Genomic DNA, 26,686 nt, shown 5'->3' on the forward strand with positions numbered 1-26,686 from the left:
AGGATATTTGGGAAGAATGAGCAAAGGTAGAGTGCTAGAAACTCTGATTACAACATCCTTAAAAGCATGGTCAACACTAGATTTTACACTGATAATGATGGAAAAACTACACGGGAATTCTGAACGTGGAGCGCTATAATCACCTTGGGGTTCAGAAAGGATCCCTCTGACTGCTCTGAAGACCAGTGATTATAGGAACACAAGAATGAGCGAAAAGAGGCGACTACAGATGATCAGGCATGAGATGATAATGATATGGACAGAAGATGACAAGACCCGATCAAACATAGCTCATGTTCTAAAGGTAAAGCTGAGAGGAATTGTTGATGGATAGATGTGTAAGAGAAAGAGGTGGGTCAAGCTTGACAAGCAGGTTCTTGGAGTGAAAGATAAAGACCATATACTGAAATGGGGAATTCTAGGTGAAGAATTTGAAAGAAGAACTATTGAGTGCTAGGTCTTGTAAAATAGTGTGGGGCAGGGGCTGGGATTAGATATGCAAATTTGGGGATCAACAGCATGCTAATAGTATTTACAGCAAAGATAATGATGTTTCTCAGGGAGTGACTACTATTAGAGAAGAGGGTGGAGAGTTGGGTCTTCGTGGGTAAATGGAAGGCAGAAACAGGAGGCGAATCTGGCAAAAGAAAACAGAATGGCCAGACAGTGAAACAAGATGAACATCAGAGTTTGCATCTTAGAAGCCAAGTGAGGAAGGGACCTTTTTTCAAGAAGAAATGCTTAGTAGTGAGTGACTAATGCTACTGAGGCCATTTTAAATTGAGAACTGAGAACAGATGATTAGATCTGGCAGTTTGGAAGCCACTGGTACCCATGATGAGAGTAGTTTTGGTGGTACAATGGGGATTAAAATGTCCATTGAACTAGGTCTGCAGAGAATGGGAAGAGATGATGTGGATACAGTATGTATAGATAGGTTCCAAAGTTTTCTATGCTAGGATTTGAGACGGGACACAGACGAACATGGAACTGAAGAAGTCCCACGCCCACACTTCAACCTTAAGACCAATCATATAACTTCATCTATTTACCAAGTTCAGTGTTTCTAAAAGAAGACCTAAAAATAATTACATTTAAAATATAAAAAATTTATGTAATCATTTTATATAAATCATTACCACATCAAAAAAGCAACAACTGCAATTATCTTTCTTTGAAAAAAGATTTTATTTTTACATGTGTGTGTATGCGTGTGTGTGCATATGAGTGCAGTGCCTGTAGAGGCTGAGAGGGCATCTGACTCTCTGGTGCTGGAGTTGCAGGAAGTTGTGAGCCATTGACTTGGGTGTTGGGAAGTGAAGCCTGGTCCTCCGGAAGAGCAGGAAGTCCTCTTCACTGCTCAGCCATTTCTTTAGTCCCTCTAACAGTCGCATTACATAAAAATTTTCTTGACTATCAAAACAATGCTTTTTAGTTGTGCTTTAGTTTAAAATAAAACCCAAACCCTAGTATTTTGGAGGTAAAGAAAGGAAGATCAGGAGTTCAAGGGTGGCTCCAGCTGTATATTAACAGCTCCAGAAGATTCTATCTCAAAACAAACACCCAAATTAAATGAGATACATGACCGTCTATTATATACTTCCCCTTCTCCAATGTCCCCTTCTATTATATTCCCCCCTTCTCCAATTTTCATGGTATTTATTTAAGATACTCAGTAATTTCCACCACAAAAATCCCCTCCAGTCTAGATTTGGCTAGTTGTGCCCACGGGTTTATAATCTATTATGCTTTGTACTTTGCTGCATTTCATGGAGATTCATAGTTAGATCTAGAATCTGGATTAGAGTCAGGTTCAATTTCAGTTTTATGTACGGATACTTCATGTGGTTTAATTGCTATATCTCATCAGTAAGAGCATGTCTGGTTGCCCTGCTTTAGTTACAGGATTCAGCTGTAGGTTCAGGTGTTATTTGCCTGACCCATCATGAGATTTACTATCAACTGTTCATTTAAAGGTGTCTCCAATTACAGATGTTAACAGCCTCATTCCATAGATTCATACTTTCGGATCCTAAAAACTTAGTGTCTGTAAAAATACTAAAGGAAAATTTACATAGCATAGAATGTACACATCAAAAGATACTCCCAGAGAGTTTGGATGAAGAAAATCTTTGGAACCCAGAGACCTATCAGGACAGTCCCACCAGTCCAGAAACTTCCTTATCCATTTCCCATTCACTCTCTGCTGCCATTGCACACAGTTCTGTGAGTTTTCCAGCAGGGGCTTGCTTTGCCAGTGTTAGGACTTCATATACATGAAAGCATAAAACGCGTTATTTTGTGCAAGGTTCCTTTCAGCATATTTCCAAGATTGAGCCATTTTCTTGTGATCAGGAAATCATTTCTTTTTATTACTATATTCCATATTTTTCCACTCTCCTATGGATAGACATTTTGACTGCTTCCTGTTTTTCTTGTGTGTGTGTGTGTGTGTCTGTCCATGTGTGTTTGCATGGTACATGCACATGTGTGTGCAAGTACACATGCCTGTAGACATGGAGGCCAGAGGAAGTATCGGGTGTCATGCTCGATCACTTTTCACCTTACACCTTTGAGACCAAGTTGCTCACTAAACCTGGAGCTACAATGGACCCCAGCAAAGCCTAGGGATCCTCCTGACTCCACCCTGCCACTTATCACTGAAGTTACAGGCTTGGAAGGCCATGGCCAGCCTTTATGGGTGCTGGTATCCGAACAAGGGCTCTTAGCCACGGAGTCATCTCTCTACCCCTCTTGTTTTGTTGACATTTATTATGAATAAAGGTGCTATGAACCATTTCCAGAATATACAGTTGATATCTAGGCAACTTCCGAAGGTGACTTGCAAGAATTTTTATTATAGATTTATAGACTTTACTACATTTGATACGTTTCAACCAGTTGCTGTATTTTTTCATTTTGATGATTAACTTGCCCCACTTTTGGCTAGTGGGAACCCCTCTAAGTCACCTCTTAAACCCTTCCCTATGACTACAGGAGTCTGTGAATTTCATTGCTTTCAGGCACAAGAGGTCGTCCTAAGCTTGTCTTACTCTTGACCCAGATCAGAAACCAGTCATTTTTCTAAGGAGCCCCATTTCCTTTTAGTGGGAAAAGGTATTTTAAATTTACATGAGGCTCCTAAGTATACAGTTATTATTGTTTCTAGTAGATGAAGTTTAAAATGTGTACTTTATAAAAGGGGAAGAATTACAAATTCACTCTTTTTCGACTGTAAGGTTTTGACTTCTTTGATTTAGCAAGTAATTCTGGAGCGTAATGACAGTGACACAATTATTCACTTGCTCTGTCTGTACCAGAGATTCTCAACCTGTGGCTCATGACTCCTATGGGGGGATAGTCTATCAGATATCCTGCACATCAGATATTTACATCACAATTCATAACAGTAGCAAAGTTACAGTTACGAAGTAGCAACAGCTAATTTTATTGTTGGGGCCACCACAATGAGGAACTGTATTAAAGTGTTTCAGCATTAGGAAGGTTGAGAACCACTGGTCTACACATACAGGTTTTAAAATAATAATACCTATAGCAGTAGCAGCAAGATTAATAACTATGTATGATTTCTTTGTGATTCTTTTTATCATTAAATTATATTAAATAAGTTCAGTCACTACTGAACAAAGTAAGAAGCTGTAAGTCTGTATTAATACAAATAAATCAGGAAACAAATACATGGGAAGGAGAGGAGATACTTTACAATGGCATGGAACTCAGAGATCCGCCTGTTTCTGCCTCCCTAGTCCTGGGACTAAAAGCATGCACCATTACGCCGGGTAGAAATGCCTTTTCTTAAGTAAGTAAGTAAATAAAATATAATGTTGGAGTCAGAAAATCCCCATTGGTGATTTTCATGAACATAATTTATCCAGGTTAGAAACTCCAAGGATGCTAACTAGTTGGGCAAAGTTTGAAGAGTGACAGGATATTTATATATTCTCAAAGTACCTCCCTACAGCATACTTACTAATTACAAAAGGGGAATAGTTATATTTCAAGGGAGAAGCTTAAAAGAAAACTAGCACAGAGAACATTGCTAATACTGGGACTAGACAATAATGCATGGTCTCTGATATGACGCATTGAGAAGCCAGTGACACTTTTATGGTATTCTTGGCAAAGAGTGCAATTAAATCTAACCATGGAGAAAAGCCCAAGAGACATTCTAGAAATTAGCAGGTTTATGTTCTTCAAAAATGGCTCTGGATTCAAGGGTTCAGTGAAACTAAAGAAATGTCACAAATAAATGTGATTTTGTTCTTATTTTTGCTCTAAAGAATACTACTATTAGGGCAACTGATGAAATTTATAAGAAGGACTGTCAAATACATAATGGTATTCTTTTAATGTAAACTTCCTGATTTTGATTACTGTACTGCACAAATAAAGCTTTTTTTGTTAAGTCTAAAATTATGTGCTGAACCACCCATCCTATTTTAAATGCACCTACAGTAACTTCTCCATGTGGTTATACTTTCATTTTGTCATGTAATGAGGCTCATTTAGTTTAATTAGATTTGTACAGTCTGGTGTTTTAATTACACAAATATGCCTGTACTTCCAAACTCATAACTGCAAAACAAATAACACCCAGAGAGGTCTAGTTTTTTATCTTCTTTTACTACTCCTCAATATCTCCCTCCTCGTTGGAAGAGTACAAAAATAAGGAATAAAATACATATTAAAATACATACATTTCCTGTAATGCACCCTGTATATTTAGAGGAGTTTCCTTTTGAGCTGCTTCTATTTTCTCTGGGCAATGAAAAGCAACTACCAGGTGAGGGTGGGGGAAGGAAACAGGGTTGCTGGCACTTTGAGAAGGTTGGAGGTGTGAAACACTATTTTTGAAGGAGGATGAACTAGGGCAGTGGCTCTCCAATTTTAGCACCAGCATCACACAGGTTGTTGGACCTCATCCCTGATTTCCTGGCACTTGGGTCTGGATGAGGTTTAGAGTGTACATCTGTTACAAGCTTCTGAACTGTTGATGTCACTGGTCTGGGAGTGAATTTGAGAATTCCTGGATTAAGGACATTAGGATTCACATTAAGGACTGCTGGCAGTCCAGGGGGCCACTTAAGGTTTCTGACAGCTAATCTGAAGCCAGGCCACTGTGTAGGATTGTGTCCTTGTACCCAGCAGTCTTCATCTTCACGGTAGGAGGTAGTGAGCTCAACTTCACTAGGGTTGGGTTTCACATAAAGAGGGCATGGTGACAAAAAGTTCAGAATGAACAGGACAGGCTCATAGAAAGAACTAGAAGATAACAGTCAAATCTGATGACAACCCTGATGATTCACATTGGGAAGAAAATGTGGCTACAATATGAGAACACCAAAGTTTAAGAGCACTATTTTGAAATGGGAAGGCTTAGGCGTGGAAAATAGTAAAATACATATAGTATTTATATTATATTTTAGGAGATAAAAAGCACTTTATGACTCATTTAGTCATGAAAAATTCTGCCAGGAATTTTGAAGAGATATTTGCATATATACATTTGTTGCAGCAGTATTCAGAATTGCCAATAAGTGGAGACAACCTAATGCCCACTGAAAGATAAATGAATAAAGAAAATAAAATATAGCTAAAAATGGAATATACAGCCTTAAGTATTATGTTACATGCTACAGCACGGATGAACCTCAAGGATAATAGGCTAACTAAAATAAACCAGTCAAAAAAGGTTTACGTATGATTCTACTCAACATCCCAGAATCAAGGTTGCTAATGTTGAGACTAGGGGGAGAGAAAATGAGTGTATAGTGGTTTAGAGTTTTAATTTTGCAACATGAAAATGTTACAGTGATCTGTTGCATGATGATATAAGTACACTTAGCTCCATTGAATGATAAACTCAAAACTGGTTACGTGGTAAATTCAGTGGTATGTCTCGCTTACCACAGCAAGAAAAAAAAATACTGCCAGACAAAAGCAGTGAGCATCTGCTTTCTCAGAGATTCACAAGGGGAAGTAAGAGTTATAAAATATTTTTAAACTAGCAATGTAAAATTACTGTCTTGTGTATTAGATTCTTAACTATCTCTTGAGATTATGATATTCAGAAGAATATGTCTAGAAATACTTAAAATGTTAGACGAATCCCAATGAGTTAAATAATATTTAAACAAAGCTGCAGACTGACAATTATGCTTTAACAACAACCAAAAGGGGAAATGACACTCAAGTGCAGGGCAGCAGTTACACAAATGAATTGGTGGTGGTTAAATAGTAGACTGGGACCAGAATGGAAGCTGCAGAGCCTCGTCATATTTTCCTTGAAATAGGAGAGACCGCTCCAGTTTACTTAGGTAAGTTTATTGCTGTGATGAAGAGAGAATAACACTACAAATCACACCTAGGCCTCAGTTTTTAAGGTTGTTTTAGGAAATAAATCCAGGGTCTTAAAAGAAGATACAAAAGTATACTAAAATAATGTAGAGACCAAATAAAACTTCAGCAAAACTGAAGAGTAAAAAAATCTCTCACCAATGTTAGTATAATTCAGGGTAGAAAGACCATTTCATGACTGCAACTTCTAAAATGAATCCATAAGAAACAGAAGTTCAGGGGTTGTAGTCTAAAATCCATACAGCAAATCCCTCATCACTTCTTTGGAAAGGGGATCTGCTTGTATTTTATGGATTGTTGGCATTTTGTAGGATGGCTGAAGCACTCCCTAGTTTAAGCTAGAAGGGACGTATACAGAAGATGTAATTTCCTAAAGTTCAGCTTGAAGCTGTTGCTCAGAGTGGGGTCTTTTCATAGATTCAAAAGAAGCCCGAGGGCTGTTACACTGAAAAAAGAAAGAAAAGCGGAAAAACAACTGCACCACATGCGAATATAAAAAAGAAGAGAACTCTAGCCAATTGCACCATCACCGGATGGAAGAGCCCAGCTGTCACAACCTGTCTAGGAGCTTTGGGTTTACTCTGTTTACTCCAGGAAAGCCTCAACTGTAAGTATTCTCTGATATTCTTAAACTGCATACATAAGCCTTTGTTTCAGTTAAATATTGATTATCTGAACATTCAAAGTGAAGCTCAATGTATGCTGATAATGTTATTTTGATATTTGCAAAACTTTCCAACATTAAACTGCTTGGATAACACCTCTGCTTGGTTTTCAAACGAGGTTCTGTCTTTTTAGATATGATATTTAATAACAATGCAGTTGCATCATTTATATGACATTGTATAGTGTCATAATGATTTGCAGCTCTACTTAGATCAACTGTAAGTCATTTTTTCAGACATTGTAATCTTAATTGTAATGCACTACGCACTGTCTACCTAATCTCTTTACTTCACTAAGCTATATTGTCTTCCCATCTTAAATACTTTTTATATTATTACTATTTTATAGAACTTATCAGACCAATTAAAATTTAAGTTTTGTGTTTTGGGAACTCAATAAAGGGAATACTCAAGAAAAGAAAAAAAAAGCACAATGTACTTTAAAAAAGAATTAATTCAAACAACTAAAATTAAAAGTGGACAGTTAAGTTTATAACAAAATGAAATATGTTACTAACATCATTATTTCCCAAATAACATGCTTTCAACTGTTGTTCTGTATGCAGCAACTACTGCAACTTCTGAAGCATGGCCTGAATAGATTCAGTCATTTGTATCAGTCCATTAGCGGATAGGTATGTATTTCAGCATGTGATACTGTTAGAAACAATGCCCAAATTATGTTTTAAAGCTATTTTCTTGGTTGCAGCCACTGAAGAAAAACTGGGAAAGATAGCATGGAGGTAGTGGGGGGTACGAGTGCTCACACAGGGTTGCAAACAGAAAAAATGAATGACTACTGATTGAGTTACAAGTCAGGTCCACTATGTGAACAGAGCACATTCATTTTTTTTTCTTGTCTTCTCTGGCAAATTCTTAATACATCAAACAGGAGCCTTTGAAATATAAATAAACATTTTTAATTAATTATAACTAATTCTGGGTGTGGTGGCTCATGCCTTGAGCATTACTGTGAACTTGTGATTCTCCTGCCTCATACTCCCAAGAAGCTGTGATTACAGACATGCATGAGCCATTAAGCCCAGTTCTCAACTTTAAAGGCAACAGAAGTTAGTTACCAAGTTTGAGACAGGATATAATTTTTGAAATGGCTGATAAATCACTGACTGCTGGGCTATCTGCTATCTGGTATGGTATAACATGTTCCTGTGTCTATTGAACACAGTACTTTTGCTTTATTCTTCTTCAACTTGACACTAACACAGTTCAAAAGACTTATTAGTGTTTTTGTCCAACCATTACTAAATAGTTAACCAACCAACTAACTAATTAATTAATTAATTATATTTGCATATTAGAGCTGAGGAGACGATTTCAGGGATGTGTTCATTGTGCTACTCTCTTCCTAGAAACAACTTGATTATTGTTCTTTGGCCTAGAAATAAGTCTGAAAATTCAGATCAATGATTTTATTCTGTGAAGCCTGGATTTATTTGCATACTGTTATAGACCAAACAAATGGAAAGATTAGTAACTCTTCCAAAGGAGCACAGCAAGGTGGTACAATCTCTTCCTAAAACAACCAAAGTAGATGGTGGTAAAGTTTGATCATGTCAAACTACTACCAACTTATAGAATTCAGCATTAATAAGGAAATGGTGATCAGCTATGATAGGAGTGAAGTTTCCTGAGGAGGTTCAGGGGTTGTCAGAGTCAGAGCTGAGTCCTTTGGGCATTTCCACTTAAAAGCTTTGAGGTCATGTGTAAAGAGCCTACCTATGACTCCTTTTTTTTTAACCTCATGTACTATCAGAAAGACTATATAAAAGACATTTTATCATGCGTTCAAACAGTATCTGGATCATGGCAAGTGATAAATAATGATTAGTTAATCATTTGACCATTTAGCTCAATCATTTTTGACTCTACACTTTGGATACCTCCCAGGAACTTTTAAAAGAAACCAGTGTACAAAGCCCATTTCAGATAAACTATACAGGGTATCCAGGAAGAAGACAGACATCGGTATCCTTCACAGGGATGCTCATCAACATATTTCAGTACCACTAAGAATCCCTCCTTAGAGTCTTGAAGCTTTGAATTCCTAGTGCTAAGATTGGTAGTACCTTCCAGGCTAGACTGCTTCATTCTACAAAAGCATTTACTCATAAGGAGGCAGTATCTGCCTCTGAACTTTCTATTGCTGGTCCTTGCTTTGCTCTCTGCAGACATGAATAAGAAAAGATCCTCTTCTCCACTGCCTTGCAAAACATTCTGATCTATAGGTTAATGTGCCTATTTCCATCAACTTATCTCTATGACATAATTTGAATCCCACTTCTCTCTATTTCTTAAGTATACCACTGAGGCTGATTTAAAAATGGTTATTACAGGACAGACTTTCAGCCTGGGAAAGAATCCATGTAATAAAAATATGTAAATACTTTTCATGTAAAACCCTATAGAAGTATGAGTTTCAAAGATGGGGTTAGTTTTGGGGGAGGCTGTATTATATTGCTGATATAGCACAGGGAATTGTGTTTCCATGAATGCAGTTCAAGCTTCAGTACTTATACTTTGAACACTTTATATCTACTTCTCCCAAATTCCTCCTTTCATTCAGGAATATTTATTGTGCTAAACACCTGGACACAGTGGCAAACAAAACGGACTTAGTTCTTAATCCTAATGGGGTTCAAAATACATCAGAAAGAAAAACTACTTATGATGGCTATTCCAAGTCACTTCAGCTTCCTGAGCTGTCAGTCATACCAGCCGAGTCTCAGCATCCTTTTGCATACAGATAGGATGTTTCCACCTGAGCCTCTGAGAGTTTCCTGTATAACCACACAACACAAGAGCTCTCTTACTGGCAAGGCATACTGCACTATCAGAAGCCCGCTACCCTTCCTAGATTGCCCCTTCATTCTGAGATGTCAGATCAGGCCTGTATGTTTCTACAAACATTGTGAAATCTGTCTTGTGCATCTGAGGCACAGCCGCCAAGCCCCAGTTCTTCCTTCACTCCTTCCTCCCACTCCGTTTTTCTTTGTTCTCCCTCCATGGTCCTAAATTATGGAGACAGTTCTCAAGATGGCTTAACAGAACTTCCTCCTCACCAGCCACTTCCTCTTCCTTGGAACCAACTCCTTTGCTCTGTCAAAATTTAAAGCTGAATACCAATTTCTATTAAAAGCCTGTACTTAACCAAATACAGTTTTAAGAGAGGCTACATTCTTCCAAATATTTTTCTCTATATATATAACATCAAATCAAGAAATTTATTATGCAAAGACAAATGTTGCATGTTTATTCTAATATGAAGAATCTAGATTTAAAAATATAGTATGTAGAAGACATAAAATCAGGAGGAGGATAATATGGGAGAAGAATGGGTCTAAGGGAGGGGGAACAAGGAATAATGAGGTGAAGAAAAACAGGACTGTATATTATCTTTCATGTAGATTACAGAGTTAAATGTCTGTCTATTCAATTATCAATCCATATGACATTAAAGCAGAGGGGTACTATTAAGGGAGGGAAGCAGGGGGAAAGGAAGGAAGGGCAAGGGAAATCGGTGGGGGTGAATATGAGCAAAGTACATGGCATATAAAACGTTATATTTAGTGAAATACATTTTGTATACTTACTAACTAAAATGCTTAATTTAAAAAAGAAGCAAAACTGAAGAAAATGATTGTGGTGTGATGTGGCTCAGTGGTAGAATATTTGCCTACTTGTAAAAAGTTCTAGGTTTAATACATAATATCATAAGACAATGACAACAAGGAGAGATTAATTATCATAATTAAGATCTATTCTTTCTAGCCGGGCAGTGGTTCTACATACGTTTTATTCCAACACTCAGGAGGCAGAGGCAGAGGCAGAGGCAGAGGCAGAGGCAGAGGCAGAGGCAGAGGCAGAGGCAGAGGCAGGCAGATCTTTGAGTTCAAGGCCAGCATGGTCTACAGAGTGAGTTCCAGGACAGCCAGGGTTACAAAGAGAAATCTTGTCTCAAAAAACAAAACAAAACAACAACAACAACAAAAACCAACAAAACAAAACAAACCCACCAAACTACTCTTTATTACTGCACTTAGGGTTTGAACATGCACCCCTACAAAAATGCTTACTGAGAGCAGGGTCTCTGTCTCAATATTGTTAATATCCAATATGCTAATACTGGTCTTAATATACAAGCAGTACTTTACATGAATGTGAGATGTTTAGACTAATCATAGTAGGTCCCTAGTTTTTTTGTTTTGATTTTTTTTTGAGACAGGGTTTCTCTGTGTAGCCCATGGCTGTCCTGGAACTAGCTTTGTAGACCAGGCTGGTCTCAAACTCACAGAGTTATGACTGCCTCTGCTTCCTGAGTGCTGGGATTAAAGGCGTGCGCCATCATCATCTGGCAAGGTACCTAGTTTTTTAAAGATGGCTTGTTTTTCAGTGCTGGGAACTGGACCAGGGATGCACACATATTAGACAAGTGTTCTATCACTGAGGTAGGCAAGCTAGGCTCAAAGCAAACGATTTTCAACAGTGATTATGTAGCAGGGTTAAGAGTTTCACATAAAAGCTTTGTATTTTTACAAATGAGCAAAGAAGCTTAGAAAAGATCATTTGCCATTGATTATGAAGTTAGATATGATTTTGAAAGCCCTGCTTTTCAAAAATTTCACTACATCTATTCATTTGTGTGTATGCATGCATTACGTATTTATGTATGTGTGACATGAATGTGCCATTGCATACATCTGGATGTCAGAGAATCAGTTGTGGAATCAGTTTTCTCCTTCTACCATGTAGGTACCATAGGTCAGGTTCAGGTAAATAGGCTTGGCAGAACATACCTTTACCCTACTGAGCCATCTCATCTGTCCCCAAAATCTTTATGTTATGCCCATGAAAGGGATTTTTACAAAATAACAGGGCAGTTACTATAAGAAAAGAATGTGAGGAGACCTGCTTGATTTTTCCTTACATATATAATTGCTCCCAATAGTTACATGCCTGAGAATTGTCCAATAGCAAGCAGCGCTGGGACAAAGTAGAACTGACATACCTAGAAAGTTCTGGTGACAATCTCAAAGGATATAATTCAAGGCATAATTAAACTTTAGTTAGTTAACCTTTCATAATCTTGGATTCCACGAACTACTTCCCATCTATATTACTGCTCTACGCTTCAAGGATGGGAGTGGTTTACTTGATGCTATCTGATCTGGTTTTATATGACCACTGTATTGTCCTGTAAAAGACTATAACAGTCTATGAAAGGAGGCAGGTATCAGACTTGGTCTGTTTTGGTAACTGCACATTTCTATAGATAAGTAATTTTTAATACTCTTATCTTGGTCTTAGGTGAAGGAAGAAATTTTGTGTCCTTTTTTTTCTATTCTCACTGTGGAAAGAGAGATCACTACAGCATATTAAATATACATCGTATGGCAATGAATGTCAAAATGAATGGATGCCAACTATGAGGGAAGGGGCAGGACAGGAAGCATTTCTGAAGCTGGGCAGGGACAGCAGGGGATCCAGCTCACCCATGGCAATAAACACCTTTAGGAGATATTGATATTCATCCTTGAAAAATATGAGCTGCTGTTTTTTACTATCTATATTCCCAATATAGATATATTCACAATATTGCTAAGAAATGATGCTCATATGGTTCAATTCTTTATTTTAATATAATAAATGAAATGAATTCTCTGTGTGCTGTAGAAACAGAAAAGGTTAGAGAGATCCTACAGTATTGACTGCTGTTTTGTGATACAATAATGCTACTACACACATTATGTAGATAGCCAATGGTCCCAAAGAAGGTCTGAAATGAAACCCTTATTTATGCTTTGTGTTACAGTAGAGGCTATTATCACAGCAAATGACTCAATGTTTGACATTCTGTTATAGGAAACTGAAGAAATAAAGAAGTACACATAAAGAGCATGCCACTTAGTACTCTGGTTTGATAGCTACAGAAGACACTGAGAAGTCACGTTGTAACAATGACGACTACTGACAGTTGGCCTTGCTCCTCCTATGGAATGTACTTTATAGCTAATTACAGTGACCAAGCCTCACAAAATTTCTCAAGAGTGCCAAATGTTACTATCTGTCCGATGGATGAAAAATTACTAACTACGGTGTTAACAACGTTCTACTCTGTCATTTTCATCGTGGGACTGGTTGGGAACATCATTGCCCTCTATGTATTTCTGGGCATCCACCGCAAAAGAAATTCCATTCAAATTTATCTACTTAACGTGGCCATTGCAGACCTTCTACTCATCTTCTGCCTCCCTTTCCGCATAATGTATCACATCAACCAAAATAAGTGGACACTAGGTGTGATCCTTTGCAAAGTTGTGGGGACACTATTTTACATGAACATGTACATTAGCATTATTTTGCTTGGGTTTATCAGTTTGGATCGCTATGTAAAAATTAATCGGTCTATACAACAAAGAAGGGCAATAACCACCAAGCAAAGTATTTATGTTTGCTGTATAGTATGGACAGTTGCTCTTGCCGGATTTTTAACTATGATCATTTTGACGCTGAAGAAGGGAGGGCACAATTCCACAATGTGTTTCCATTACAGAGACAGACACAATGCAAAGGGAGAAGCAATTTTTAACTATGTTCTTGTGGTAATGTTCTGGCTTATTTTCCTACTGATAATCCTCTCATATATTAAGATTGGCAAGAATCTACTGAGAATTTCTAAAAGGAGGTCAAAATTTCCGAATTCTGGCAAATATGCTACAACGGCCCGGAACTCCTTCATTGTACTGCTCATTTTTACCATATGCTTTGTGCCTTATCACGCCTTTCGATTTGTCTACATTTGTTCACAGCTCCATGTGTCTTCTTGCTACTGGAAGGAAATCGTTCACAAAACCAATGAGATCATGCTGGTGCTTTCATCTTTCAACAGCTGCTTAGACCCAGTCATGTATTTCCTGATGTCCAGCAATATTCGCAAAATCATGTGCCAACTTCTTTTTAGACGATTTCAAAGTGAAGCAAGCAGAAGTGAAAGCACTTCCGAATTTAAGCCAGGATATTCCCTGCATGATCTATCTGCGGCAGCCAAAACGCAGTACAATACTAAGGGTAACTGAGGCAAATGTGCTAAAATGAAATGGTATAAGACAGCTTCTTCAATCCTTGAGATTGATAAAATTGTTGAAAAACTCTCTAGCATGTCCAGAACCTTGATCTTTAGAAGTGATCTTTTACTTGCTTAATTATAAACTAGTTCAAGGCAAAAGCTTACATTTATCCTTAGATTTTATAGATATATGTAGAATCTTCTCAGAATTTACTGTTAAGCTAACACTTTAACAATGGTTATAAAGTTAAGGGAAATTCATGGATTTAACAACAAAATGAATGAAGCACCATTGTTTTTCAAGTCACTAAAGAGTTACTAAAATTAGGCACTTGATACTAATTTTAAGTATGTTTAAAAACAAAGCAGAAAACATGTTTGTTACTTCAAAAGTGTATATCACTTGCTGTTGTATTCATTTATGCCTAAAACTCTGCTAACAAATGAATTAATAAAATTATAATAAAAGTGACACTACCCACTATCACTATCAGTGCTTCTATAAAAATGGGAAGAATTTAAATACTAAATATATAAGCTAAGAATTTGATAGCCTGCCAAAGGGACTGACTTAAAGCAAATTCATAGGTGATTCATCCTCCTCACATTCTGATAGCGGAAGAGGGTGCTCAAGCGATGATATGGCCCAGCAAGTCCACTGCAAGGTACAGCTCTTACAGAAGCATGCAAATACATATATAAAAACATATGTACAAAGATAATCAGTTGTCATACCTGGGAACAATTAAGGATGTATCAGGAAAAGCATGAAGAAGTAAACTGTGGTTTATTTACCACATGAAGTACCTTTAACATTTCAATGCAATAAAGTACACACACATGCATCAAATGGGAACATTTCAAAAATAGTATTGAGTGGGCTGTAGAAATGTAAGAATCCTTGGCTCCTCTTCCAGAAGACCTTGGCTTGATTCCCAGTACCCACATGGTAGCTCACAAGCACCTGGAACTCCAGTTTCCAGGGATCCAACACCCTCTCCTGGCCTCCTGGGACAAGGTACAAATGTGGTGCAAAGACATACATGCATGCAAAACAGACACACACATAGAAAAATAGCACTGAGTGAAAAAATAGTATTTAGTGAGAAAGAAAACCACACATAAGAGTAAATCACTTATGTAAAATACTAAAATACTATCATTTTCTTTATGTACACACTATAAAAATTCAAAGCACGCATGATAGTGTACAACATACATACCAATTTAAACTTAATGGTCACACGTGAAGAGTTCTGACACAAACATGGTAAGAGTTTAAAGTGTATTAAACCTAGGTGCCTAAGTGTCACTTTGAAAAATTTCTGAGTGAAATACTTTGTGTATCTGCATGTTAAAATTGGAAGGAGCAAACTGAAAACTTCATGTATGTTCAAGAACAAATAGTAAGCTCTAAGGAGAAGGGACTTAACACTGACTCCTAGGTCAGTGTAGCTTGGCAAGTTAGAAATCAATAAATATTTTCCAAGTAGTTGAATGAACAAAGGAAATAAAGATAGATGGTCAAATAAGACGGGGGAAGAAAAGTTGCTTTTAAAAATGGGCATGATCAGCCTTTTCCCAGTCATTCTGAATAGAGCAGAAGGATAATTGGATATTGCAATCTAGAGAGGAGGTATCCTTAGGGAAACTGCAAAAATTTGGCTAGTGTGTGTACATTTTTTTTTTGCTATACACAGAACCCAAATGCCATTGTCTGAAAATGTACAAGGCTGTCGTGACAAAGCCCAAGAATCTATGATATGTGAATTCATATATCACGGAATGTGAATTTTTTTTTAAAGTCAGAATGCTTCTGCAGTCTAAGACATTCCCAACACAGCTATTTTGGCACCTTGATGATGACAACAATGACTACTCATATTACCACTGCTACTTTCTTGAGACAGAGATTTACTATGTAGCCCTGGCTGTCCTGAACTCGCTCTGTAGACAAAACTGGCCCTGAACTCACAGAGATCCTCCTGTCTCTGCCTCCTGAGTGCTGGTATTAAAGGTGTGTGCCAACATAGCAAGCCTAGAATACTTCTTAAGACTCAAGTTAGGCCACTGGCTGGGAAATCAATGTCAAAAAGCATTTATTAGAATGCAGTTAGGAGTTACACTGGTTTAAGTAAAATGGCAGTTGTAGGCTCTCCTCTAAAACATGTGATCTCACTAGCTTTGGAGAATTGGCTAGGGTTACAGTACCAGAAATTATTTCCCTCCTGTCGATCAGGCCTTAAGTTAAATTAGAGAGTTACTACCAAAATATTTGTCATTATTGCACCCATAGAGGTATCTTGCCATGTCGGTCATTATTGTGGCTCATAGGTATCAGCTGGGTAAGATACTGGTTACATCCCTCTCTTGGCAGCTTGTAAAGTACTTTCTAGTACTCTAAGAGCTAGTCCTCATAGAGAAAGCTTCCAGGTAAGATCCAGTGGGATTCTAAATAACCCTTATACCCACAGATAAGAAGCTTTTTTGCAGCAGAGAGAGACCATTACAAAAAGCATTATCTTGTCAAAATGCAGAGCTCAATTAATTGATCATGGGCTGCCCAGCCCCAACCAATACATCTAAAGTACAATCCCCATAACTTAAGGCTCAGGGAACATTGTGGAAGAGGGAAGTGAAATATTTTAAGAACCACAGGACCAGGATCTGCTGCAAAATAGTATCTTCTAGATAGGACACAGATGTTATACCTAAGAAAGCTCAACAATATGGTTGCTTTAGCAAGACTTGAATAATGACAATACCAGTTGACTTGACAACATGGATGAGGGAAATGCCATGGGGCCAAACCCCCAGATGAAGAAGTACAGACAGCTAATGACTGCCAAGAGTGGCTAACTAGTCTTCCTCAGGGAGGTGCCTCTAATTGGTTATCTAATACCAAGTGATTGAGTCTGAATTCATATACATATAAACAACACTAAACAGACACAGTATGTTGTATTTATACACTTATACATATATGTAACAAAAATAATTAAATGAATAGAAGGGAGCGAAGTAGAGATATGAGAACGGTTAGAGGACAGGAGAAATGATAACATTTTAAGAAACTGCAAATCCCAGCACTCGGGAGGCAGAGGCAGGTGGATCTCTGTGAGTTCGAGAACAGCCTGGTCTACAAGAGCTAGTTCCAGGACAGGCTCCAAAACCACAGAGAAACCTTGTCTCGAAAAACCAAAAAAAAAAAGAAAGAAATAAAAATTACTTGAATGAGAAAAAAGCATGAGGATTTTTGATTGAGCTGAATTTTATTTTAAATAGATTTGCTTGTATACAGTTAGCACTCAGTTTTAGTGAGCATGATAGTTCAGAAAGTGCACTAACAGCTTGAATAAAGAACAGGTTAATTAAAAGTATATTTGAAAATACAAGTAACATCTGAGGATAGAAACTGAAGTTTTCACTACAATTAGAGGCTTAGAAAAAGTGTTAATGCAATTTTAATTGTTGTCCTGACAATGGTATCAAATACTATCTAAATGAAATTTACTACTTGTTTGTATAATTTTAAATAATGAAAAATTGGATCCTATCAATAGTAAGCATTCAATACCTTCTAATGTTCTATTAACAAACACAGTTTAAACACTATCAAGAGTTGGAGATGTGGCTCAATGGGTATATTGGCTAGTTTATGTCAACTTGACATAAGTTAGAGTCATCAGAGAGGAGGGAGCCTCAATTGAGAAAATGTCTAAGAAAATGGGGCTGTGGGCAAACTTGTAGAGCATTTTCTTAAATAGTGATTGATGGGGGAGGACCCAGCCCATTGTGGGTGGTGTCACTCTTGGGCAAGTGGTCCTGGGGTCTATTAAAAAGCAGGCTGAGTAAGCCATTAGGAAAAAGCCAGTAGGCAGATACCCCTCCATGGCCTCTATTTTGGCTCCCTCCTCTAGGTTCCTGCCCTGACTTCCTTTAATGATGAACAGTGATATGGGCATAAGCCAAACAAACCCTTTCCTCCCTAAGTTGCTTTGGTCATGGTGTTTCATCACAGCAATGATAACCAACATTAAGACAGTGGGTAAGAGCTGTAACCTGAGTACCTAGGGGAGTATAGGTGCAGAGGCAGGCAGATCCTGGGAGCTTGATGGCCAGCTGGCCTGAAGATAGATAAAGCGGACATCTAATGTCCTCTTCTGGCTTCTGCATAGCAGTGCACACACATATGCATGGACAACTATATCCGTCATACACACATACATATGCACGGAGGCATACATGCATGCCAGCACACACATTATACTACACACACTATACTACCGGTTACTCTAAGTTTAAGGGCCATTCAAATAAAATACCCATAGTTCTGGAAACTATCTCATTATTTATATTAAGTGACACAATCTTTCTAAACTATTTGTAAAAGTTTACTGAATTAACTTATGTTATTTTCAATAAAGTAAAATTTGATTAAAGTCTATCCACCTGCAATATCATAATGGGCTATTTACTGATAGATATTTCATCTATAAACACTCCTTAAAATTACCTGAATCTTGAGAATAGTTCTAGAGTTTTTAAAAATATGCTAAATTTAGGTTATTTATTATATATAATCTATTTTTCTTTCTGAGCATTGGTGTATGTATGTATGTAGGAAATACCGTCTTATCTGTCAACACAAGGGTTAGTTCTAAATACACACAGAAAAAGGAAATTCAGAAGTATATGCATATCTTCACCTTGCAAAAGATCTGCAACCAGAACAAGCTTCTAAATAATATCTCCCATGGGCAATGCCATATAAGGACAACATGAACTACCTGGCCCTTAAGCGACCCCTCAACTGCTGCTAGTTTTGAGAAAGTCCTGCACAGAACCAGGCTATTTGATGGTATCTATTTCTACAATCTTAGGAAAAGACAATTATACACGAACCTTGATTTTTAACTTAAAAAACAGATTAAACCTGTGCATACAAAAATAGAATTAATCAAATTACAACAATTTCAACCAAAGCCTACTGAAAAATTACTCATAAAACATGAAACAGAATTTTCTCAACAGACAATATGGATGCTGCACAATTATTTTTTAGGTATCTAAAAAACACTGAACATATGTAATTTTAAAATCCTTAAAGTCGAAATGCTCCAAAATCTGAAATGTTTTCAAGTTTCAGGTACTGGGATTGTAGGGTAGGGATGATCAACTAGTAAAGTCTATGCAGATATTCCCAGATCAGAAAACCCCAAGCTCTAAAACACTTATGGCCCTAAACATTTCAGATAAGGGATACCTAATCTGATAACAGAAACTTACTTAGCTGATACTGAATATGTTCTTTTCCTCACTAGGAAAAGCAAGGGAGGAGACACAGAAAGCAACGTTGATGATATGAGGGGAGTTCATGACATGTGAATGGTTCTCAGAATAGGGCAGGAACTTATCTGAGGGAGACCCAAAGCTTTGTTAGCTAAGGTGTGCATGGTTTTGAAAAGCTTCCAAGGTGACTGTCATGTTTTAAAAAGCTTCCAAGGTGATTGTCATACATTCCTTTCTGAGAGATGATCACTGCGAATAAAAGCCCCCAACACAAAAGCTTCTAGAAGGAAGAAATGGCTTAATAAATAGTGTGTGCAAATTTAAAATAAAAAGCCAATTTATGGCCTTACTTTGTATCATGCTAAATCAATTATAAGTGGAATACAAAGTTAGTTGTAAATAAAGAGATGATTAAACATTAAAAAGCATAGATGACTAGATCATCTGTGGATGATTAATTAATTAATAATGATAGAAATCTCTATAGAGAAATGTCCATGTCATAGCCTGGCTGAGTGGCCACTGCAGTGCCACTGAGCTCTGTCTGGGTTTGCAGAAGAAGACTTGGTGAGCTGCTTAGGTGGTGGGAACAATAGGCACAGATCTGGAAATAAGATATGAGATTTGTCCTAAATTCCCACTTTGTCTCTTATTTCCTTCATGTTTACAAGCAACTGAATGGGACTCCATATAAAACTGTATTCCTGTGCCTTTCATCGTGCACCATAGCACTGTATTGTGGTGTGTAAGTGGCAGCTATATTTACCTGAGGGAATGCAAACTCATCAGCTTTCATTCCCCAGACACTGTCTTTGCTAAGACAATGTTTTTTCTTGTCATTTCACTCTACCTAAGTACCATGGTAATTGCCAAGTCTTTATATATTTGTGTGTTGCATGTGTGCAGGGGTTGCGGGGTCAAAATTATGTAGGCCCAGAGATCTTTTAAAAAAAAAAGAGGGAAAATTGAATGGGATAATAGGTAGATTCCTGTGAACTTACTCACACTAATAATAATAATAATATTAATAGAGTGAGTACTTGTGAGCTATTATTTACAATTTACATTGGTATAGATTCTTATATATTGATACAAGTTAGTTATATTGAATATGCTCCTATTTCTTTTTACAATATTTGTACACCTATACAAAGTTATTTTGTCAGATTGTATGCATGTATGTCTCTACCTCTCTTTAAGACATTGTGTATGTTGATATACTTTTAGGATATATTCATCATATTGCATTATATATTTCTAACTCTGATCAAGATACTTATACACTGTTTACACTTTGAGGTCATTTAAGACTGTTTAATATTCTGATATAAAGTCTTAGTCATTAAGTTATATAGATATTAAATATTATAGGCCAATAGTCATTCATGCTTTTCATAGTCAGACTAATTACGTTTTTTAGATACATAGAAACTGTATTCTGCATAGATAGGTAATCTTCAACCACTTCAAAGAATTGTATAACATGGCATTTTTAAATGACTTAGGGTTCTGTTGATGTGAGACACAATTGCTCCTGGCAGCACTGATCTATTACTGAGAGAATGTTAAGCACCAAAGACATTCCATTGGGAGCTTGTTTTCTTCTTGGAACAACTGGCCTTTGGGCAAGGAACTGCCCATGCCCTGACCACTGACAAAGTGCACGATGTCTGGACTGGGCAAGCAGGATACAAGAAGAAAGACTGCCAAACCTTGCCAAGACAGGGTAAGATGGTTTTAAAAAATTTTCCTGCCCCTAAAAAGGGTCTGTTAGTTACTCTAGGCCCTAGCCAAAGTTGGTTGCTTCAACATTGCAAATGAGACTTTGGGTGATTGCCCAGGTAGCCAGTTGTCTCTGTCAACTACTGCACATTTTGGAAACTGCTTGATTGCACTTCCTGCCTACTCAAGTAATATTATCTCCCTTTTCAGGCCTTCGATGGGGTTGAAGATTAGATAGTCATAGTTACCTTCCTCTTATGATCTAGCCAAACCATTTCTAACACAAGACTTAGACTCTTTAGTATAGAATGATTATTAAAACATTTTACATAAGATCCTTGCTTAAAATTGTTTATGCTGGCTGTAATTCTAATTTTATAGTTGATATCTGTTCTTATTGTATATAGTTTAGTATTGGGTTTGGAGTTCTCTTATTTAGACAAAAGCGGGAGATGATGGGGAATCTCCTTCACCCAATGACCTTTGGGAGGCTGGACCAGGTTGGGGCGTGACTTTTGGGTTCCCATAAAGCTGCTGGCCTGCCCAATTCTCTCTCTTCTTTCTACGCTCTACACCTTGAGGTTGGACCCCCGTTCCTGTTCCGTGAGTTTTCCCCATTAATAAAGAAAAGCCTTAGAACACAGCATTTTGGAGTCAGTTTGGGAATATTTGACTCATGTCACCCCTCTTTTATGCGTTCAGCTTCAATATTTAGTAGAGGCTGGCCTTGAACTTGTGATCCTACTGTTTAGTCAGGTCAGAATTTTACAGGTATGTATTGTTATACCTGACTAAGTATTTTTTTAAAAAACAGAAACGTATTTTAAAGGGGGGGATATCCATACTACAAGAGACAGTTAAATACTTATGACTCAAAATTAACAGATGCTAATGTTTTGGTCTTAAAATTCTCACTGGGCATGTTGGTGTATGCCTGTAGTCCCAGCCATTTAGCATATTGAGGCAAGAGACTGCAAATTCAGGGTCAGCTTTGGCTTTACAGTGAGTTCAGGGCCAGCTGGGGTGATGCAATGAGACCTTGTCTAAATATAGAAGGTAGTGATAATAATAATAATAATAATTCTCTAATGCCTATACACAAAATTCAAAGTTAGATATATTAAAGCTTACCTCACAGCATCCCTCAAAGTCTTTCTAAAGTTAATATATATCTTTTCAATGTATATTTTTATATTTTTATAACACATGCATAAGATACACTTTTTGTTTTAAAAGTTTACATGTGTTATAAATACTATTTTACCATTTTATTATTTTAAAACCTATAGTTTCTTTATTATTATTATTATTTTATGTGCATTTGTGTTTTACTTGCATGTATGTCTGCGTGAGGGTGTCAGATTCTCTGGAACTGGAGTTACAGACAGGTATGAGCTGTCATGTGGGCTCTGGCAATTGAACCTGGGTCCTCTGGAAGAGCAGCCAGTGTTCTTAACTACTGAGCCATCTCTCTAGCCCCCCCCCCTTTTTTATCATTTTATGACTTTCCCCCACTATGGTTCTGACTATCTATGAGTTTAACACAGATGAAGTGTTTTAGGATACATTTCCCCTACCAATGGGCACTTAGGTGGTTTCCAGTTTTTCTGTCAGTAGGAGCCATGGTGAAGTGAAGAGGAGCTTTCTGTTCACCCAGGGTTCTTGCATGGAGGTTCCTTAGAGTTGACATCTACAAGCAGCAATGCTTGGCTGTAAGACTATACAGGTCTTCAGCATGTCCCAGTTCTGATAATTAATTTTCCAAAGCAATTTTACTACTTGTACACTAAATCTCACAAGTGGGAGGAAATGAGCTCCTAGATGCCCACATCCTTGCTAACACTTGATTTCATCACCTACTGTTTGTCAATCAGATAGGTATAAGATGGGTATCTCCTTGTGGCTTCAGTGCACACTTTCCTGATCACTAGGGAAATGGAGCATTATCTTCCATAACACTTCCCACATGTAGGCATTCTCGAGTAAATGGTCTGCTCATAGTTGTACCTCCCCCTCCTCCCTAGTTGCTTAACTTCCTAGCTCAATTATTATCAGAGAAGCTTTCATCCAGCAACTGATGGAAATAGATGTTGAGACCCACAGGCAAACATCAGGCAGACCTTAGGAAATCCTGTGGAAGATAGGGAGGAAGAACTATGGGAGTCAGAGGAGCCAAGGACATCATAAGAAAACCCACCTAATCAACTAACTTGAGCTCATGGGGACTCACAAGACTGAACCAACAACCAGAGAACTTGCATGGGACTGACCTAGGCTCCTTGCATATATGTTACAGTTGTGTAACTGTCTTCTTGCAGGACTCCTCACAGAGGGAGACTGTCTCTGACCTGTTACCTGCTCTCAGGACCCTTTCGTCCTACAGGGTTGCCTACTTCAGCCTTAATAGGAGAGGAGGTGCCTAGCCTTACTGCAACTTGATAAGCCATGGCTAGGAGGCCTGTCCTTTTCTGAAGAGAATGGAGAAAGAGTGGAGGTGAGATTGTGGGGAAGAACTGGGAAGAGAGGAGGAAGGGAAACTGATCGGGCTGGGAAAAATTGATTAATTGATAATAAAAATTGTTGAAGTAGTTCTTTATATATTCTGAATACTAATCTTTTCTTGTTTAAATGGTTACAAATAACTTCTACATGCATGTGCTTATACTTAGGTCAATTACTTCTGTCAGGCAATTGTAGCAAGGAAAAAAACAACTCATTAATAAATCTAGGTAGTCACTAGTCTTTTAATATCATTTCTCAAGGGTTCTACACTTTGTAGGTGAAACCATATTTTTGATATAAGTCGTTTACTTATAAATAGTACAGAGGTGTCAAACGAGGGGACCTTGAGGACATAAAAATAGAAATGTTTTTCTGAGTGTTAAAACTACAAAACCCAAATGTTCACGTATGATATGTAAGAACACATTTAAGAAATACTCTCTTAGATCAGGTCTTCTGATTAAATATATTAATATGTCACATGTTAATTAAAGAAAAGAATTAGTACTTCACCAAGGAATGAAAGAAGATGAAGGGGAAGATGTGCTGGGGAAAGTCAGTTGTGCCTATTTCCTATTTCCACAGTCCAGGGTATTAGTGTTGGCCAATGCATATGGAGTCAGATCTATGACCTCATTGGTATGACCATGGGGAGAATCTTGGGGAGGAGGAATCCAACTTAGAGCTTAATAACATTACAGTAAATATTGAACAGAGAGGCTGCATAATAGACAGGCTAAAGAGTGCCTGAGTTCAAATGTTTGCTCCACCATTCACGAATTGCCTTGGACAAGCTCTTCCTCCTCCAGAGAAAAACAAAACATGAGTAATGGTGGTACCTCACTTAGAGAGTTGCTAAGAAGGTTGAATGAGTTAATAAGTGTACCCAGCAAGCAGAAACTAATACGTATGTTACTCAAATAGCCAAATGCTAGGGAAAAGGCAGAAATACACAAAGAGCAATGACCAAGAGCTGAGGATAAACACGAGATCTAGAGAAGTATACAATGAAAGCTGCTCTGGGCCAACTCTGGAAGAAACCGACAAAAGGAAACGAATTGTAGCTTACATTCCTAACAGTGGTGACTGGGATAGGAAAGCAGATCTATTCTGCGTTATTCTAGCCAGACCATACTCTGAAACTCAGCAAGCAGACAAAGAACGTGAGGGCATCTGGAAAGGTGCCAGAGGACACATTAGTATATATCTGTGGAATCTGGGTGGCTAAACTAGTCAGCACGCTGCAATGGAAAATGGTGACAAGGCACCTTCTCTAAAACTCTGCCTCAATGACAGGAACTCGGGTGAGAGTAGCAATCCTAATCCCCCTGCTGTTACTTGTTTTATTCTTTTGGAGGCAGGGTCTCTCCATGTAGCCCAGACTGGCCTCCAACGCACTACTCTACTGACCGAGTCTTCCAAGTTCAGGGACTACAAGCGCACATCACCATGGCCAGTCTGTGCTCTATTTTCAAACATTGCCCAACAGTAAATTTCTAGATCAAAAGTTCTTTAGGCCTTTGGCTGATACTGTTGGCATAGGTGTTACAGACAGTTCCTCTGCGCCAGTTCCTTCCTCTGTTTCCTTCCTGCCCTTTCTGGTGCCCTATGAATGGAGACTTTCTTAACAGCGGGACACTCCCTTCTGCTGTTTTCCTTTCCTGTACTGAGAGCACCTCTTTCTCTTCCTCAGTTCAGTTTTGTCTCTGTGTCTCTACTTTCTCTTTTAAGCCTCTTTTCTCATAATTGCATGCCCTCTTCTTTTCCACACCCCCTCTCCATCTGCCAGAAGCAGAAATGCTCATCTGGATGGGGAAATTCAGTCTGTACTCAGAAGAAAAACACCGTTTCCCCTATATCCTTTAAACAAACACATTCAGCTGGCTGCAAAGGGAACTGATAGGTTTGCATGCATGCTCATATTCAGTTCCCCTTTGTGGCCAGTGAGGCTTGAAAAACACAGGACACATGGGGTCAGCTCTTGTGGGTAACGATTACAAGGTTCCAAGCAGCTGTGGCAATTAGGGAGCAAAGACTGAGTAAACATATGTGAGTATCCTGGTCCAATGATTTGAGATTTATAATCCTCAAAGCAGTGAAACCTTGAGTGACGGTGACAAGGACAGCTTAGTATGGTGGAAGCTCCTCCACCCTTCTGGAATGATTATCTTTCCATCGATTTACCCACAAACTTCTAGTTGAACAAACTACTAGAAGCTAGCAGGAATAGGCTTTTCTTCTAGTTTTACTGCAAAGCCAGATTAATGTTCTGGAAGAAAAAGAAAGGGAAGGCTATTAATACTGGATAAAAATTACAAAGGAAATGGCCCAGATCCATGGCACATTTAATGTAGCTTTCAATATGAGGAAGAACCAAAGCAGTGCGACAGCTCCAAGACCTGCCTGGGACATGGCAGGTCCTTCATGAAGCACAATCTTCTTCGCTCTGAGGAATGTTGCCGAGGAAACAGTGGACTCGAAGGTACACACACCTTATTAATCCCTAAGGAAGGAGCTAGCTTACTCTACGTAGAGGAAAAAGCATAAAAGTCTAGTGAGCACATCAAATCTGAAAGCTATTAAGAGGAATGTGGTAGATGAGAATGAAAAGAATGTATCAAAACCAATTTCTAAAAAGGCGATAATGGATATAATATATTTCTTTAGGAAAAACTGAGTTCTTGGAGTGATTTTATTTGCCAGTTCTTTAGTCTGTCAGGTGGGCGGAGGGAATAGTATAGTTATGTGATAGCCCCAGGCAGGATGGGAAGTGGCAGGACAACTGAAGGTTTGGTGGCAAATCACATTTTCTCAGGGCTAAAACAACATGTGTGCCCCTGATGCAGAGAAATGAATGGTGAGGAAGGATCAGGCCAGCTGATAGGCTAGAGGAGGAAGTGAGGCCAGTTGAGGATAAAGGGCATCTCTTCTAATACTTTCTTCAGAAAGTAAAATCTACTTTAAAATACACTTACTAATTATTTTCATTATAAGAATTTTAGTATTATCTGACTTTTCAAACTATATCCATCAGTTGCCATAA

General features: G+C 38.0%; 2 protein-coding genes and 1 long non-coding RNA gene across 13 annotated transcripts in view; 2 read left to right on the forward strand and 1 right to left on the reverse strand.

Annotated features, from left to right (window-relative positions):
* The window catches only part of Cask (calcium/calmodulin dependent serine protein kinase), a 330,840-nt gene that overhangs the window by 110,375 nt on the left and 193,779 nt on the right, over positions 1-26,686 (reverse strand). The window lies entirely within an intron of this gene.
* LOC121443502 lies at positions 6,739-12,989 on the forward strand. Its single transcript, XR_005973672.1, has 3 exons — positions 6,739-6,985; positions 7,610-7,678; positions 12,924-12,989. It is a non-coding gene; the product is annotated as an uncharacterized LOC121443502 (long non-coding RNA).
* On the forward strand, positions 13,004-14,365 carry LOC121443501 (probable G-protein coupled receptor 34). Its single transcript, XM_041645252.1, has one exon. It carries the CDS (start codon positions 13,019-13,021, stop codon positions 14,135-14,137), a length of 1,119 nt encoding a protein of 372 aa, XP_041501186.1. The 5' UTR covers positions 13,004-13,018; the 3' UTR covers positions 14,138-14,365.

Source organism: Microtus oregoni, unplaced genomic scaffold, assembly GCF_018167655.1.
Source record: "Microtus oregoni isolate MIOR12 unplaced genomic scaffold, Mior012 000108F_ref0000382, whole genome shotgun sequence".
Taxonomy (NCBI): Eukaryota; Metazoa; Chordata; class Mammalia; order Rodentia; family Cricetidae; genus Microtus; species Microtus oregoni.

What these genes read in the sequence shown, in the direction of transcription:
- LOC121443501 (XM_041645252.1), top strand. Translation starts at nt 13,019, where the DNA reads ATGACGACTACTGACAGTTGGCCTTGCTCCTCCTATGGAATGTACTTT.